At 46.6% G+C, this 17,045-nt stretch overlaps 1 protein-coding gene across 1 annotated transcript in view; it reads right to left on the bottom strand.

Moving 5' to 3' along the window:
* Positions 1–17,045, bottom strand: part of LOC110512895 (GDNF family receptor alpha-4-like) — a 222,093-nt gene that overhangs the window by 41,035 nt on the left and 164,013 nt on the right. The window contains exon 5 of the mRNA XM_090219340.1: positions 15,118–15,235. Coding sequence (XP_090075466.1) covers positions 15,118–15,235 — 118 coding nt within the window. The remainder of the gene's footprint in view (positions 1–15,117; positions 15,236–17,045) is intronic.

The raw sequence follows: 17,045 nt of genomic DNA, 5'->3' as shown, positions 1-17,045 counted from the left end.
TTGGTTCCTTCATCCCTCTAGAACAGGGCCTTTGGTCCCTTCATCCCTCTAGAACAGAGCCTTTGGTCCCTTCATCCCTCTAACCCAGGGCCTTTGGTCCCTTCATCCCTCTAGAACAGGGCCTTTGGTCCCTTCATCCCTCTAGAACAGGGCCTTTGGTCCCTTCATCCCTCTAGAACAGGGCCTTTGGTCCCTTCATCCCTCTAGAACAGGGCCTTTGGTCCCTTCATCCCTCTAGAAAAGGGCTTTTTGTCCATTCATTCCTCTAACCCAGGGCCTTTGGTTCCTTCATCCCTCTAGAACAGGGCCTTTGGTCCCTACATTCCTCTAGAACAGCGCCTTTGGTCCCTTCATCCCTCTAGAACAGGGCCTTTGGTCCATTCATCCCTCTAGAACAGGGCCTTTGGTCCCTTCATCCCTCTAACCCAGAGCCTTTGTTCCCTTCATCCCTCTAACCCAGAGCCTTTGGTCCCTTCATCCCTCTAACCCAGGGCATTTGGTCCCTTCATCCCTCTAGAACAGGGCCTTTGGTCCCTTCATCCCTCTAACCCAGGGCCTTTGGTCCATTCATCCCTCTAGAACAGGACGACTTACTGCTACGCCATCTTGGATCTCAGAGATCCCTCTGAGATCCAAGATGGCGTAGCAGTAAGTCGTCCTGTCGTGTCCCTTGTATATATCGTTTCTTTTTCGTTTTTTTTTTTTTTTTTACATATTTTTCTAAGCACACCTCTTTAAAAACATTTTGCTAAACCTAAGCTTCCAATACTCTCCTGCAACCCGCCTCACCCAACGTAGCTATTTTTCTTAAAGTATTTATATTTACTTCGGAACCGGAACCCCTCAACTGAAGCTAGCCAGCTAACCACCAGCTGTGCTAGCGGTCTTCAGCTAACCGGTCATCAGCTAACCTTTAGCTCGGAAAGCTCTCGCCAGTTCGAACAACGCGACTAACCAGAGCACAACGGACCTATTTATTTTTTTCATCCCCGGATTCATCCCCGGATTCCCACCGCAAACGGAACATTTCTCAGCTGGATCTTCACAACTAGCTATCTAGCTAAACCGCAACCCCGGATGATTGCTCCTGGCTAGCGTTTCCACCCACTTAGCTTGAAGCTAGCCCGGCCAGCGCACCTGTGCTACCACCGTAGCATACTCCTGGGCTACAATACCCGGGCCCACGACCGGTCTATCGATGTCACCGCATGAAGAGGAATAAACAGACTCACCCCATCGCGAAGTCCCCCAAAGGCTAACTCTCTAGCCCTCTCTATCTCCCTGCTTGCTAATTAGGCCTGCTAACTGCTAGCTTGTCCAGCTCCGGTCCGCTAACTGCTACCTTGTTTACCCCGGGCCTACAAACTGTTAGCTTGTTAGCACAGGCCTGCTAACCGTCTGAATCGCCGCGTCCCAAACACTCACTGGATCCATATTTACTTTCTATCTCTTTTTGATTTTTAACTTGTTTATACCTTCCGGACACCTGCCTCAACCAATGTGATACGGAATCGCTATTATTTTTAATTTTTAGTACACACTCAAGAACCCCCAGAAGCTAACCAGCTAACTAGCTACAAGCTATCTAGTCATTGTTAGTTTTTTTAACCTGGATAACACTCGCCAGTCCAGCTTCCCTGCCCCATCCACCGCTGCCCCCTGGACACTGATCTCTTGGCTACATAGCTGATGCACGCTGGACTGTCCATTAATCACGGTACTCCATTCTGCTTGTTTGTTTTATCTGTTGGCCCCGTTGCCTAGTCAACGCCATTTTACCTGCTGTTGTTGTGCTAGCTGATTAGCTGTTGTCTCACCTACTGTCTAGCTAGCTTTCCCAACTCAACACCTGTGATTACTGTATGCCTCGCTGTATGTCTCTCTCAAGTGTCAATATGCCTTGTATACTGTTGTTCAGGTTAGTTATCATTGTTTTAGTTCACAATGGAGCCCCTAGTTCCACTCTTCATACCCCTGATAACTCCTTTGTCCCACCTCCCACACATGCGGTGACCTCACCCATTACAACCAGCATGTCCAGAGATACAACCTCTCTCATCATCACCCAGTGCCTGGGCTTACCTCCGCTGTACCCGCACCCCACCATACCCCTGTCTGCGCATTATGCCCTGAATATATTCTACCATGCCCAGAAACCTGCTCCTCTTATTCTCTGTCCCCAACGCTCTAGGCGACCAGTTTTGATAGCCTTTAGCCGCACTCTCATACTACTCCTTCTCTGTTCCGCGGGTGATGTGGAGGTAAACCCAGGCCCTGCATGTCCCCAGGCACCCTCATTTGTTGACTTCTGTGATCGAAAAAGCCTTGGTTTCATGCATGTCAACATCAGAAGCCTCCTCCCTAAGTTTGTTTTACTCACTGCTCTAGCACACTCTGCTAACCCTGATGTCCTTGCTGTGTCTGAATCCTGGCTCAGGAAGGCCACCAAAAATTCAGAGATTTCCATACCCAACTATAACATCTTCCGTCAAGATAGAACTGCCAAAGGGGGGGGAGTTGCAGTCTACTGCAGAGATAGCCTGCAAAGTAATGTCATACTTTCCAGGTCCATACCCAAACAGTTCGAACTACTAATTTTGAAAATTACTCTCTCCAGAAATAAGTCCCTCACTGTTGCCGCCTGCTACCGACCTCCCTCAGCTCCCAGCTGTGCCCTGGACACCATTTGTGAATTGATCGCCCCCCATCTAGCTTCAGAGTTTGTTCTGTTAGGTGACCTAAACTGGGATATGCTTAACACCCCGGCAGTCCTACAATCTAAGCTAGATGCCCTCAATCTCACACAAATCATCAAGGAACCCACCAGGTACAACCCTAACTCTGTAAACAAGGGCACCCTCATAGACGTCATCCTGACCAACTGGCCCTCCAAATACACCTCCGCTGTCTTCAACCAGGATCTCAGCGATCACTGCCTCATTGCCTGTATCCGCTACGGAGCCGCAGTCAAACGACCACCCCTCATCACTGTCAAACGCTCCCTAAAACACTTCTGTGAGCAGGCCTTCCTAATCGACCTGGCCCAGGTATCCTGGAAGGACATTGACCTCATCCCGTCAGTTGAGGATGCCTGGTCATTCTTTAAAAGTAACTTCCTCACCATTTTAGATAAGCATGCTCCGTTCAAAAAATGCAGAACTAAGAACAGATACAGCCCTTGGTTCACCCCAGACCTGACTGCCCTCGACCAGCACAAAAACATCCTGTGGCGGACTGCAATAGCATCGAATAGTCCCCGTGATATGCAACTGTTCAGGGAAGTCCGGAACCAATACACGCAGTCAGTCAGGAAAGCTAAGGCCAGCTTCTTCAGGCAGAAGTTTGCATCCTGTAGCTCCAACTCCAAAAAGTTCTGGGACACTGTGAAGTCAATGGAGAACAAGAGCACCTCCTCCCAGCTGCCCACTGCACTGAGGCTAGGTAACACGGTCACCACCGATAAATCCATGATTATCGAAAACTTCAATGAGCATTTCTCAACGGCTGGCCATGCCTTCCGCCTGGCTACTTCAACCTCGGCCTACAGCCCCGCCCCCCCCGCTGCTCCTCGCCCAAGCCTCTCCAGGTTCTCCTTTACCCAAATCCAGATAGCAGATGTTCTGAAAGAGCTGCAAAACCTGGACCCGTACAAATCAGCTGGGCTTGACAATCTGGACCCTCTATTTCTGAAACTATCCGCCACCATTGTCGCAACCCCTATTACCAGCCTGTTCAACCTCTCTTTCATATCGTCTGAGATCCCCAAGGATTGGAAAGCTGCCGCAGTTATCCCCCTCTTCAAAGGGGGAGACACCCTGGACCCAAACTGTTACAGACCTATATCCATCCTGCCCTGCCTATCTAAGGTCTTCGAAAGCCAAGTCAACAAACAGGTCACTGACCATCTTGAATCCCACTGTACCTTCTCCGCTGTGCAATCTGGTTTCCGAGCCGGTCACGGGTGCACCTCAGCCACACTCAAGGTACTAAACGATATCATAACCGCCATTGATAAAAGACAGTACTGTGCAGCCGTCTTCATCGACCTTGCCAAGGCTTTCGACTCTGTCAATCACCATATTCTTATCGGCAGACTCAGTAGCCTCGGTTTTTCGGATGACTGCCTTGCCTGGTTCACCAATTACTTTGCAGACAGAGTTCAGTGTGTCAAATCGGAGGGCATGCTGTCCGGTCCTCTGGCAGTCTCTATGGGGGTGCCACAGGGTTCAATTCTCGGGCCGACTCTTTTCTCTGTATACATCAATGATGTTGCTCTTGCTGCGGGCGATTCCCTGATCCACCTCTACGCAGACGACACCATTTTATATACTTTCGGCCCGTCATTGGACACTGTGCTATCTAACCTCCAAACAAGCTTCAATGCCATACAACACTCCTTCCGTGGCCTCCGACTGCTCTTAAACGCTAGTAAAACCAAATGCATGCTTTTCAACCGATCGCTGCCTGCACCCGCATCCCCGCCTAGCATCACCACCCTGGATGGTTCCGACCTAGAATATGTGGACATCTATAAGTACCTAGGTGTCTGGCTAGACTGCAAACTCTCCTTCCAGACTCATATCAAACATCTCCAATCGAAAATCAAATCAAGAGTCGGCTTTCTATTCCGCAACAAAGCCTCCTTCACTCACGCCGCCAAGCTTACCCTAGTAAAACTGACTATCCTACCGATCCTCGACTTCGGCGATGTCATCTACAAAATGGCTTCCAACACTCTACTCAGCAAACTGGATGCAGTCTATCACAGTGCCATCCGTTTTGTCACTAAAGCACCTTATACCACCCACCACTGCGACTTGTATGCTCTAGTCGGCTGGCCCTCGCTACATATTCGTCGCCAGACCCACTGGCTCCAGGTTATCTACAAGTCCATGCTAGGTAAAGCTCCGCCTTATCTCAGCTCACTGGTCACGATGGCAACACCCACCCGTAGCACGCGCTCCAGCAGGTGTATCTCACTGATCATCCCTAAAGCCAACACCTCATTTGGCCGCCTTTCGTTCCAGTACTCTGCTGCCTGTGACTGGAACGAATTGCAAAAATCGCTGAAGTTGGAGACTTTTATCTCCCTCACCAACTTCAAACATCAGCTATCTGAGCAGCTAACCGATCGCTGCAGCTGTACATAGTCTATTGGTAAATAGCCCACCCATTTTCACCTACCTCATCCCATACTGTTTTTATTTATTTATTTTTCTGCTCTTTTGCACACCAATATCTCTACCTGTACATGACCATCTGATCATTTATCACTCCAGTGTTAATCTGCAAAATTGTAATTATTCGCCTACCTCATGCCTTTTGCACACATTGTATATAGACTCCCCCTTTGTTTTCTACTGTGTTATTGACTTGTTAATTGTTTACTCCATGTGTAACTCTGTGTTGTCTGCTCATACTGCTATGCTTTATCTTGGCCAGGTCGCAGTTGCAAATGAGAACTTGTTCTCAACTAGCCTACCTGGTTAAATAAAGGTGAAATAAAAAAAAATAAAAAAAAGAACAGGGCCTTTGGTCCCTTCATCCCTCTAGAACAGGGCCGATTTGTCCCTTCATCCCTCTAGAACAGGGCCTTTGGTCCCTTCATCCCTCTAGAACAGTGCTTTTTGTCCATTCATTCCTCTAACCCAGGGCCTTTGGTTCCTTCATCCCTCTAACCCAGGGCCTTTGGTCCATTCATCCCTCTAGAACAGGGCCTTTTGGTCCCTTCATCCCTCTAACTAAGGGCATTTGGTCCCTTCATCCCTCTAGAACAGGGCCGATTTGTCCCTTCATCCCTCTAGGATAGGGCCGTTGGTCCCTTCATCCCTCTAACCCAGGGCCTTTGGTCCCTTCATCCCTCTAACCCAGGGCCTTTGGTCCCTTCATCCCTCTAGAACAGGGCCTTTGGTCCCTTCATCCCTCTAGAACAGCGCCTTTGGTCCCTTCATCCCTCTAGAACAGGGCCTTTGGTCCCTTCATCCCTCTAGAACAGGGCCTTTGGTCCCTTCATCCCTCTAGAACAGGGCCTTTGGTCCCTTCATCCCTCTAACCCAGGGCTTTTGGTCCCTTCATCCCTCTAGAACAGGGCCTTTGGTCCCTTCATCCCTCTAAAACAGGGCCTTTGGTCCCTTCATCCCCCTAGAACAGCGCCTTAGGTCCCTTCATCCCTCTAACCCAGAGCCTTTGGTCCCTTCATCCCTCTAACCCAGGGCCTTTGGTCCCATCATCCCTCTAACGCAGAGCCTTTGGTCCCTTCATCCCTCTAACCCAGGGAATTTGGTCCCTTCATCCCTCTAGAACAGGGCTTTTTGTCCATTCATTCCTCTAACCCAGGGCCTTTGGTTCCTTCATCCCTCTAACCCAGGGCCTTTGGTCCCTTCATCCCTCTAGAACAGGGCCTTTGGTCCCTTCATCCCTCTAACCCAGGGCCTTTGGTCCCTTTCATCCTTCTAGAACAGGGCCTTTTGTCCCTTCATCCCTCTAACCCAGGGCCTTTGGTCCCTTCATCCCTCTAACCCAGAGCCTTTTGTCCCTTCATCCCTCTAACCCAGGGCCTTTGGTCCCTTCATCCCTCTAACCCAGAGCCTTTGGTCCCTTCATCCCTCTAACCCAGGGCCTTTGGTCCCTTCATCCCTCTAGAACAAGGCTTTTTGTACATTCATTCCTCTAACCCAGGGCCTTTGGTTCCTTCATCCCTCTAACCCAGGGCCTTTGGTCCCTTCATCCCACTAGAACAGGGCCTTTGGTCCCTTCATCCCTCTAACCCAGGGCCTTTGGTCCCTTCATCCCTCTAGAACAGGGCCTTTGGTCCCTTCATCCCTCTAACCCAGGGCCTTTGGTCCCTTCATCCCTCTAGAACAGGGTCTTTGGTCTCTTCATCCCTCTAGAACAGGGCCTTTGGTCCTTACATCCCTCTAGAACAGCGCCTTTGGTCCCTTCATCCCTCTAGAACAGGGCCTTTGGTCCCTTCATCCCTCTAACCCAGAGCCTTTGGTCCCTTCATCCCTCTAACCCAGAGCCTTTGGTCCCTTCATCCCTCTAACTCAGGGCCTTTGGTCCCTTCATCCCTCTAGAACAGGGCCTTTGGTCCCTTCATCCCTCTAACCCAGGGCCTTTGGTCCATTCATCCCTCTAGAACAGGGCCTTTGGTCCCTTCATCCCTCTAGAACAGGGCCGATTTGTCCCTTCATCCCTCTAGAACAGGGCCTTTGGTCCCTTCATCCCTCTAGAACAGGGCTTTTTGTCCATTCATTCCTCTAACCCAGGGCCTTTGGTTCCTTCATCCCTCTAACCCAGGGCCTTTGGTCCATTCATCCCTCTAGAACAGGGCCTTTTGGTCCCTTCATCCCTCTAACTAAGGGCCTTTGGTCCCTTCATCCCTCTAGAACAGGGCCTTTGGTCCCTTCATCCCTCTAGAACAGGGCCGATTTGTCCCTTCATCCCTCTAGGATAGGGCCGTTGGTCCCTTCATCCCTGTAACCCAGGGCCTTTGGTCCCTTCATCCCTCTAATCCAGGGCCTTTGGTCCCTTCATCCCTCTAGAACAGGGCCTTTGGTCCCTTCATCCCTCTAGAACAGGGCCTTTGGTCCCTTCATCCCTCTAGAACAGGGCCTTTGGTCCCTTCATCCCTCTAACCCAGGGCTTTTGGTCCCTTCATCCCTCTAGAACAGGGCCTTTGGTCCCTTCATCCCTCTAGAACAGGGCCTTTGGTCCCTTCATCCCTCTAGAACAGCGCCTTTGGTCCCTTCATCCCTCTAGAACAGCGCCTTTGGTCCCTTCATCCCTCTAACCCAGGGCCTTTGGTCCCTTCATCCCTCTAACCCAGAGCCTTTGGTCCCTTCATCCCTATAATCCAGGTCCTTTGGACCCTTCATCCCTCTAACCCAGAGCCTTTGGTCCCTTCATCCCTCTAACCCATGGCCTTTGGTCCCTTCATCCCTCTAGAACAGGGCTTTTTGTCCATTCATTCCTCTAACCCAGGGCCTTTGGTTCCTTCATCCCTCTAACCCAGGGCCTTTGGTCCCTTCATCCCTCTAGAACAGGGACTTTGGTCCCTTCATCCCTCTAACCCAGGGCCTTTGGTCCCTTCATCCCTCTATAACAGGGCCTTTGGTCCCTTCATCCCTCTAGAACAGGGCCGTTGGTCCCTTCATCCCTCTAACCCAGGGCCTTTGGTCCCTTCATCCCTCTAACCCAGAGCCTTTGGTCCCTTCATCCCTCTAACCCAGGGCCTTTGGTCCCTTCATCCCTCTAACCCAGAGCCTTTGGTCCCTTCATCCCTCTAACCCAGGGCCTTTGGTCCCTTCATCCCTCTAGAACAGGGCTTTTTGTCCATTCATTCCTCTAACCCAGGGCCTTTGGTTCCTTCATCCCTCTAACCCAGGGCCTTTGGTCCCTTCATCCCTCTAGAACAGGGCCTTTGTTCCCTTCATCCCTCTAACCCAGGGCCTTTGGTCCCTTCATCCCTCTAGAACAGGGCCTTTGGTCCCTTCATCCCTCTAGAACAGGGCCGTTGGTCCCTTCATCCCTCCAACCCAGGGCCTTTGGTCCCTTCATCCCTCTAACCCAGGGCCTTTGGTCCCTTCATCCCTCTAGAACAGGGTCTTTGGTCCCTTCATCCCTCTAACACAGGGCCTTTGGTCCCTTCATCCCTCTAACCCAGGGCCTTTGGTCCCTTCATCCCTCTAGAACAGGGCTTTTTGTCCATTCATTCCTCTAACCCAGGGCCTTTGGTTCCTTCATCCCTCTAACCCAGGGCCTTTGGTCCCTTCATCCCTCTAGAACAGGGCCTTTGGTCCCTTCATCCCTCTAACCCAGGGCCTTTGGTCCCTTCATCCCTCCAGAACAGGGCCTTTGGTCCCTTCATCCCTCTAACCCAGGGCCTTTGGTCCCTTCATCCCTCTAACCCAGGGCCTTTGGTCCCTTCATCCCTCTAACCCAGGGCCTTTGGTCCCTTCATCCCTCTAGAACAGGGTCTTTGGTCCCTTCATCCCTCTAGAACAGGGCCTTTGGTCCCTTCATCCCTCTAACCCAGGGCTTTTAATCTATTCATCCCTCTAACCCAGGGCCTTTGGTCCCTTCATCCCTCTAGAACAGGGTCTTTGGTCCCTTCATCCCTCTAGAACAGGGCCTTTGGTCCCTTCATCCCTCTAGAACAGGGCCATTGGTCCCTTCATCCCTCCAACCCAGGGCCTTTGGTCCCTTCATCCCTCTAACCCAGGGCCTTTGGTCCCTTCATCCCTCTAGAACAGGGTCTTTGGTCCCTTCATCCCTCTAGAACAGGGCCTTTGGTCCCTTCATCCCTCTAACACAGGGCTTTTAGTCTATTCATCCCTCTAACCCAGGGCCTTTGGGCCATTCATCCCTCTAGAACGTGCAGAATCATACACACACACACGCGCACACAGTGGTCTGGGGCAGCAGAGTAATGCCTGATCGACACACACAGTGGCCTGGCGCAGCAGAGTAATGCCTGATCGATCGGCGTGACATATAACTTTTGTCTTCCTGACATCTGAAGAGGTACTAGATTAAACACTGGAGCCTATGTTCTTTCAGAGGAGAGAGAGAAAGAGAGAGAGGAGAGAGACTGTGTTGCTGTCAGAGGAGAGAGAGAAAGAAAGAAAGAGAGAGACTGTTGCTTGTCAGAGGAGAGAGAGAAAGAGAGAGAGGAGAGAGACTGTGTTGCTGTCAGAGGAGAGAGAGAAAGAGAGAGAGACTAGAGAGACTGTTCTGTCAGAGGAGAGAGAGAGAGAGAGACTTGTGTTTCTGTCAGAGGAGAGAGAGAGAGAAAGAGAGAGAGACTTGTGTTTCTGTCAGAGGAGAGAGAATTGACCTATCCAGCTAACATATCACATTTAAATTCTGTTATAAAACCTAAGACAAATAAGAACAATGAAAAATGGTTTGATGAAGAATGTAAAAACCTCAGAAGGAAATCTATCCAACCAAAAACACAGAGACCCATAAAAGCTGAGCCTACTCCTTTACTATGGTGAATCACTAAAACAGAAATACACTAGGGAAAAAAGAAGGAACAGCACGACAGAAAACAGTTGATCCATAGAATCAATTAATTTCTGGGAAAATTGGAAAACACAAAACAAACAACACGAAGAGTTCTCTTCTCCAACCTTTTGGACATGCATAACAAAGAACCAAGAGAAAAAACAAGTACATGATAATTCACAAATCTTAGAATCAACTATTAAAGACTACCAGAACACAGCGGACTATCCAATTACATGATGAACTACAGGACAAAATACAAACCCTCCAACCCAAAAAGGCCTGTGGTGTTGATGGTATCCTAAATGAAATTATAAAATATACAGACCACAAATTCAAAATAGGCTATTCTTAAACTCTTCAACATTATCCTTAGTTCTGGCATCTTCCCCAATATTTGGAACCAAGGACTGATCACCCCAATCCACAAAAGTGGAGACAAATTTCACCCCAATAACTATCGTGGGATATGTGTCAACAGTAACCTTGGGAAAATCCTCTGCATTATCATTAACAGCAGACTCATACAATTCCTCAGTTAGAACAATGTACTGAGCAAATGTCAAATTGGCTTTTTACCAAATTACCATACGACAGACCATGTATTCACCCTGCGCACCCTAAATGACTAACAAGCCAACCAAAACAAAGGCAAAGTCTTCTCGTGCTTTGTTGATTTCAAAAAAGCTTTAGACTCAATTTGGCATGATGCCATACACATTGATGGAAAGTGGTGTTAGGGGGAAAACATATAACATTATATACCTGTACTTTGGCCTAAACATCAGCGCCACAGGTAACTTCCACAAAGCTGTGAACAATCTGGTAGAAGGCCCTTCTTACCTTGTCTCTGCCATCAAAAGGAACATAAAATTTGACATACCAATTAGGATCTGGCTAAAAAAATACTTGAATCAGTTATAGAACCCATTGCCCTTTATGATTGTGAGGTCTGGGGTCCGCTCACCAACCAAGAATGGGACAATAACCCAAATGAGATGCATGCAGAGTTCTGCTAAAATATCCTTATTGTACAATGCAAACAAACAAACAATGCATAGCAGAATTTTACCCGAAAATCCAGGAAAGAGCCGTTAAATTCTACAACCACCTTAAAGGAAGCGATTCCCAAACCTTCTATAACAAAGCCATCACCTACAGAGAGATGAACCTGGAGAAGAGCCCCCTAAGCAAGTTGGTCCTGGGGCTCTGTTCGCAAACACAAACAGACTCCACAGAGCCCCAGGACAGCAACACAATTAGACCCAACCAAATTATAAGAACGCTAAAAACTATTTCATACACTGGAAAGAATCAACAAAAAAACAGAGCAAACTAGAATGCTATTTGGCCCTAAACAGAGAGTACACATTGGCAGAATACCTGACCCCTGTGATTGACCCAAACTTAAAGAAAGCTTTGACTATGTACAGACTCAGTGAGCAGAGCCTTGCTATTGAGAAAGGCCGCCGTAGACAGACCTGGCTCTCAAGAGAAGACAGGCTATGTGCTCACTGCCCACAAAATGAGGTGGAAACGGAGCTGCCCTTCCTAACCTCCTGCCCAATGTATGACCATATTAGAGAGACGTATTTCCCTCAGATTACACAGATCCACAAAGAATTTGAAAATAAACCCAATTTTGATAAACTCCCATATCTATTGGGCAAAATATTGTAGTGTGCATCACAGCAGCAAGATTTGTGGCCCATTGCCACAAGAAAAGGGCAACCAATGAATACAACATTGTAAATGCAACCTACAAGAAAAAGTATGTGAACCCTTTTTTTTTACCTGGATTTCTGCATAAATTGGTCGTCAAATTTGATCTGATCACGATAGACAAACACAGTGTGCTTAAACTAATAACACTCAAAATATTGTATTTTTCTTATCTATATTGAATACATAATTTTAATATTCACAGTGTAGGTTGGAAAAAGTATGTGATCCCCCTAGGCTAATGACTTTTCCAAAAAGCTAATTGGAGTCAGGAGTCAGCTAACCTGCAGTCCAATCAATGAGATGAGATTGGAGATGTTGGTTAGAGCTGTCCTGAAATATAAAAAAACACTTACAAAATTTGAGTTTGCTATTCACACATTGCCTGATGTGAACCATGCCTCGTACAAGAAATCTCAGAAGACCAAAGATTAAGAATTGTTGACTTGCATAAAGCTTAAAAGGGTTACAAAAGTATCTCTAAAAGCCTTGATGTAAGGTAAGGCAAACTGTCTATGAATGGAGAAAGTTAATTTATAGCTACTCTCTCTAGGAGTGGCTGTCCTGTAAAGATGACTGTAAGAGCACAGCACATAATGCTCTATGAGTTTAAGAAGAATCTTAGAGTGTCAGCTAAAGACTTACAGAAATCTCTGGAACATGCTAACATCTCTGTTGATGAGTCTACGATACGTAAAAACACCAAACAAGAATGGTGTTCATGGGAGGACACCACGGAAGAAGCCACTGCTGTCCAAAAAAAACCATTGCTGCACGTCTGAAGTTTGTAAAAGAGCCCCTGGATGTTCCACAGCGCTACTGGCAAAATATTATGTGGACAGATGAAACTAAAGATCAGTTGTTTGGAAAGTACACACAATAATATGTGTGGAGAACAAAATGCACAGCACAGAACACCAAAACCAACTGTAAAGTATGGTGGAGGGAGCATCATGGTTTGGGGCTGCTCTGCTGCCTCAGGGCCTGGACAGTGTCGTGTCTTTGGCTATGCCGGATTAAGTAATATTCCATAAAATAATTTCTCCGTAATTAATATTACCTGATTGAGATAATCCTGTAAATGAAATTATCTAGAGAGTGGAGCACCACAAAATAATATTTATAGAGCTGTTATCTTCCGAATAAACTCTTAAATACCTAGTAATATTTTACATCCATAGCAGTCAACATTAATCTTCATCTTAATTCAGTCTCATCTGAAAGTTGTAAATTCTTGGTTATCTTCACGAACCCTGGCTAACAATTTGAATCAGCAATACAAAATTGGGTTTAATCATGTATTTACTAAATACCTAACTAATCACACAGAATTACACATACACATAATTAAATCATAACTTGATTACAAATTACGTCATAAAGGAAAACGTCCCTAGTGGGCGGAACAGATATGACAGCTTGTTACACAAAAGAAAAGGAGCTGAGTTTGAGTGAAGGAGCGGGAAGACTGAGAAACAAAGGGTGAAGCTGTGCTATTGTATGTACAGTATCTTATGCATTCTAAACTACCGCCCATTTGGAAAAGGAAAATGCAATAAATATTTACTCTGAGCTGCGCTTCGGTAGGTTGGTGGTAGATGGAAGGCCGTGTTGCCAAACCGAGTCCTTTGTCCTTTGAAGAATGTCTCTGGTTGTCAATTTGATACGTTGTAGTAACATCATTGGGTAATAGACGGGATACTCTGTCTGTTCCTTCCTAACATGCGTTTGCAGCTGCAGTCGCTAACTCAACAGCTAGGAGGTATCACTTCTGTAGTGAATAAGAGTTCAAAGTTCATACCATTCGCAACCAAAGCTCATGCTGATGTTGGCTTCATTCTGAACCATTCTGACATAGGACCATTGCCATCATATCCTCGGAACAGGAAGTTATGTTGTCGTCAAGGGCTTATATAGGAAGGGAGAGGAGGGCGTGTTTGAAAAGTTTTATATCCCATTTCCCTTCACAGAGGCAGGCCACTGAGTGAGCAGCCCTAACTTATGAAAACCCACATCACACATTTTAGAAGCTAAAATCACATTTCATCCCATCACGAAACATTTCATATTCAAACATTTAAATTGAACAACAATTCCATGTGAATCCGATAACTCTGATGTGTAGACTTTCCACTGTAGAGTTTATGTCATCTTATCATTGATGAGAATGTCTCAGATGACAACCGAACTGACATCATATTCATTAAGTACCACCGCATATGTTCAATTGGTCGGAATACCAGAATATAGTTCATTTCCCCCCACCTTCTGATGTTCCCAGAATCTCTATGTTAACCAAATGTAACATCAGTAGAGTAGAGAGAGGAAAAAGGGGGGAAGAGGTATTTATGACTGTCATAAACCCATCCCCCAGGCCAACGTCATGACAACAGCTTGCTATCATTGATGGAAAAATCCATTCCCAAGTTTATCAAGACATTTTGCAGGAGAATGTTAGGCTATCTGTCCGCCAATTGAAGTTCAACAGAAGTTGGGCGATGCAACAGGACAACGACCCAAAACACAGAAGTAAATGAACAACATAATTGTTTCAACAGAAAAAAAATATGCCTTCTGGAGTGGCCCAGTCAGAGTCCTGACCTCAACCCGATTGAGATGCTGTGGCATGACCTCAAGAGACCGGTTCACATCAGACATCCCAAGAATATTGCTGAACTGAAACAGTTTCGTAAAGAGGAATGGTCCAAGATTCCTCCTGACCGTCGTGCAGGTCTGATCCGTAACTACAGAGAAAACGTTTGGTTGAGATGATTGCTGCCAAAGGAGGGTCAACCAGTTATTAAATCCAAGGGTTCACATACTTTTCCCACAATGCACAGTGAATGTTTACAAGGTGTGTTCAATAAAGAACTCCAGGTATTTCCAAAGGGTTCACAAACTTCTTCACTGTATATTTATCTGTTTATTTATCTTCCCTTTCATACGTCAACTACTTGCACAACAAAGTCAATAATGTAACATTTGAAATGTCTATATTCTCTAAAAACATTTGTGAGTGTAATGTTTACCAATGTTTCAATTGTTTATTTGCCTTTTGTTTATTGTCTATTCTATTTGCTTGCATATGTTTCCAATGCCAATAAAGTATTTTGAATTGAATTGAGAGAGAGGAGACAGACTGTTCTGTCGGAGGAGAGACAGAGAGAGGAGAGAGAGGAGACAGACTGTTCTGTCAGAGGAGAGAGAGAGAGAGACAGGGAGAGAGACAGGGAGAGAGAGAGAGAGAGAGAAGAGAGAGACAGGGAGAGAGACAGAGAGACAGAGAGAGAGACAGAGAGAGAGAGAGAGGGAGAGAGACAGGGAGAGAGACAGGGAGAGAAAACACTCAGACACACACCCACAGACACCCACAACCACCCCTACCTGCAGACGTAGTCAGCCCTGCAGAGTCGCAGTGCAGCCAGACAGTTGGGTTTGTCTTTGTCTTCATAGGAGCAGGCTGGTACGATGGTCTGTCTCCGTCTCTCAGTGCACGCCGTGTCTGGACAGTACAGGGTTATGTTTAAACTCTCTCTCTCTTTTCTGAGCACCCGTTTCATCACATATATACACTACATAACCAAAAGTATGTGGACACCTGCTCGTTGAACATCTCATTCCAAAATCATGGGAATTAAAATGGAGTTGGGCCTTCTGGGAAGGCTTTCCACTAGATGTTGGAACGTGGTTGCTATAACAGCCTCCACTCTTCTGGGAAGGCTTTCCACTAGATGTTGGAACGTGGTTGCTATAACAGCCTCCACTCTTCTGGGAAGGCTTTCCACTAGTTGTTGGAACATTGTTGCTATAACAGCCTCCACTCTTCTGGGAAGGCGTTCCACTAGATGTTGGAACATTGCTGCTATAACAGCCTCCACTCTTCTGGGAAGGCTTTCCACTAGATGTTGGAACATTGTTGCGTTGGGGGGATGATGATAGTAGCCATTTGATTACCTTTTCAGGATTACCTGTAGCTTAGCATCTGCGTCATCTGACCACTTCTTAATTGACATGGGTGCTTCCTGCTTTAGTTTATTCTTATAAGCAGGAATCACGAGGATAGAATTATGGTCAGATTTGCCAAATGGCGGGCGAGGGAGAGCTTTGTACGCGTCTCTGTGTGTGGAGTAAAGGTGCTCTAGAGTTTTTTTATCCCCTTTTTGCACATTTAGCATGCTGGTAGAAATTATTATTACATTTAAGTTTCCTGCATTAAAGTCCCCGGCCACTAGGAGCGCCGCCTCTGGATGAGAGTTTTCCTGTTTGCTTACGGCCGTATACAGCTGGTTGAGTGCAGCCTTAGTGCCAGCATTGGTTTGTGGTGGTAGATAGACGGCTACGAGTAATAAAATACAGATGAAAACTCTCTTGGTAAATAGTGTGGTCAGCAGCTTATCATGAGATACTCTACCTCAGGCGAGCAAATATACATAGACCCTCCCTCGGCTCTATCGGTGCAGCGTGTATCCCGCTAGCTGAATGTTATCCATGTCGTCGTTCAGCCTTTGGTGAAACATAAGACATTACAGTTTTTAATATCCCGTTGGTATATATGATATTCGTGATCGTAGCTCGTCTATTTTGTTATCCAATGATTGTACGTTGGCTAATAGGACTCATGGTAGAGGCAGTTTACCCACTCGCTGTCGGATCCTTACAAGGCTCCCCCCCCGAACTACGTCCCAGATATCTCTGTCTCTTCTTCATGCGAATGATTTGGGCCTTGTCGGGTGTCTGAAGTACGTCCTACTCGTTATTAAAGAAACAAATCTTTGTCCAATTTGAGGTGAGGAATCGCTGTTCTGATATTCAAAAGCTCTTTTTTGTTCATAAAGAGATGGTGGCAGTAACATAAATAAGTTACAAATTACACAATAAAACACACACAGTAGCACAATTTTCCGTAAAATGGCAGCCATCTCCGCCATTAGCCTGGCTTCCAGTCTGCGTTCCATCCCAAAGGTGTTTGATGGGGTTGAGGTCAGAGCTCAAACTGTTGCCCCAAAGTTGGAAGCACAGATTATTCTAGAATGTCATTGCATGCTGTAGTGTTATGATTTCCCTTCACAGGAACTAAGGGGTCCGAACCATGAAAAACATCCCCAGACCATTATTCCTCCTCCACCAAACTTTACATTTGGCAATATGCATTGGGGTAGCATTCTCCAGGGGTGCCAGATGGTGAAGCGTGATTCATCACTCCAAAGAACACATTTTCACTGTTGAAATATCCAATAAATGTCGTTCCACTTCATGATTGTGTCCCACTTGTTGTTGATTCTTCACAAAAAAATACAGTTTTATATCTTTAT

This window comes from Oncorhynchus mykiss, chromosome 25 (assembly GCF_057628025.1).
Source record: "Oncorhynchus mykiss isolate SJ-2025 chromosome 25, ASM5762802v1, whole genome shotgun sequence".
Taxonomy (NCBI): Eukaryota; Metazoa; Chordata; class Actinopteri; order Salmoniformes; family Salmonidae; genus Oncorhynchus; species Oncorhynchus mykiss.
This window is presented reverse-complemented; position numbering and strand designations above follow the sequence as displayed.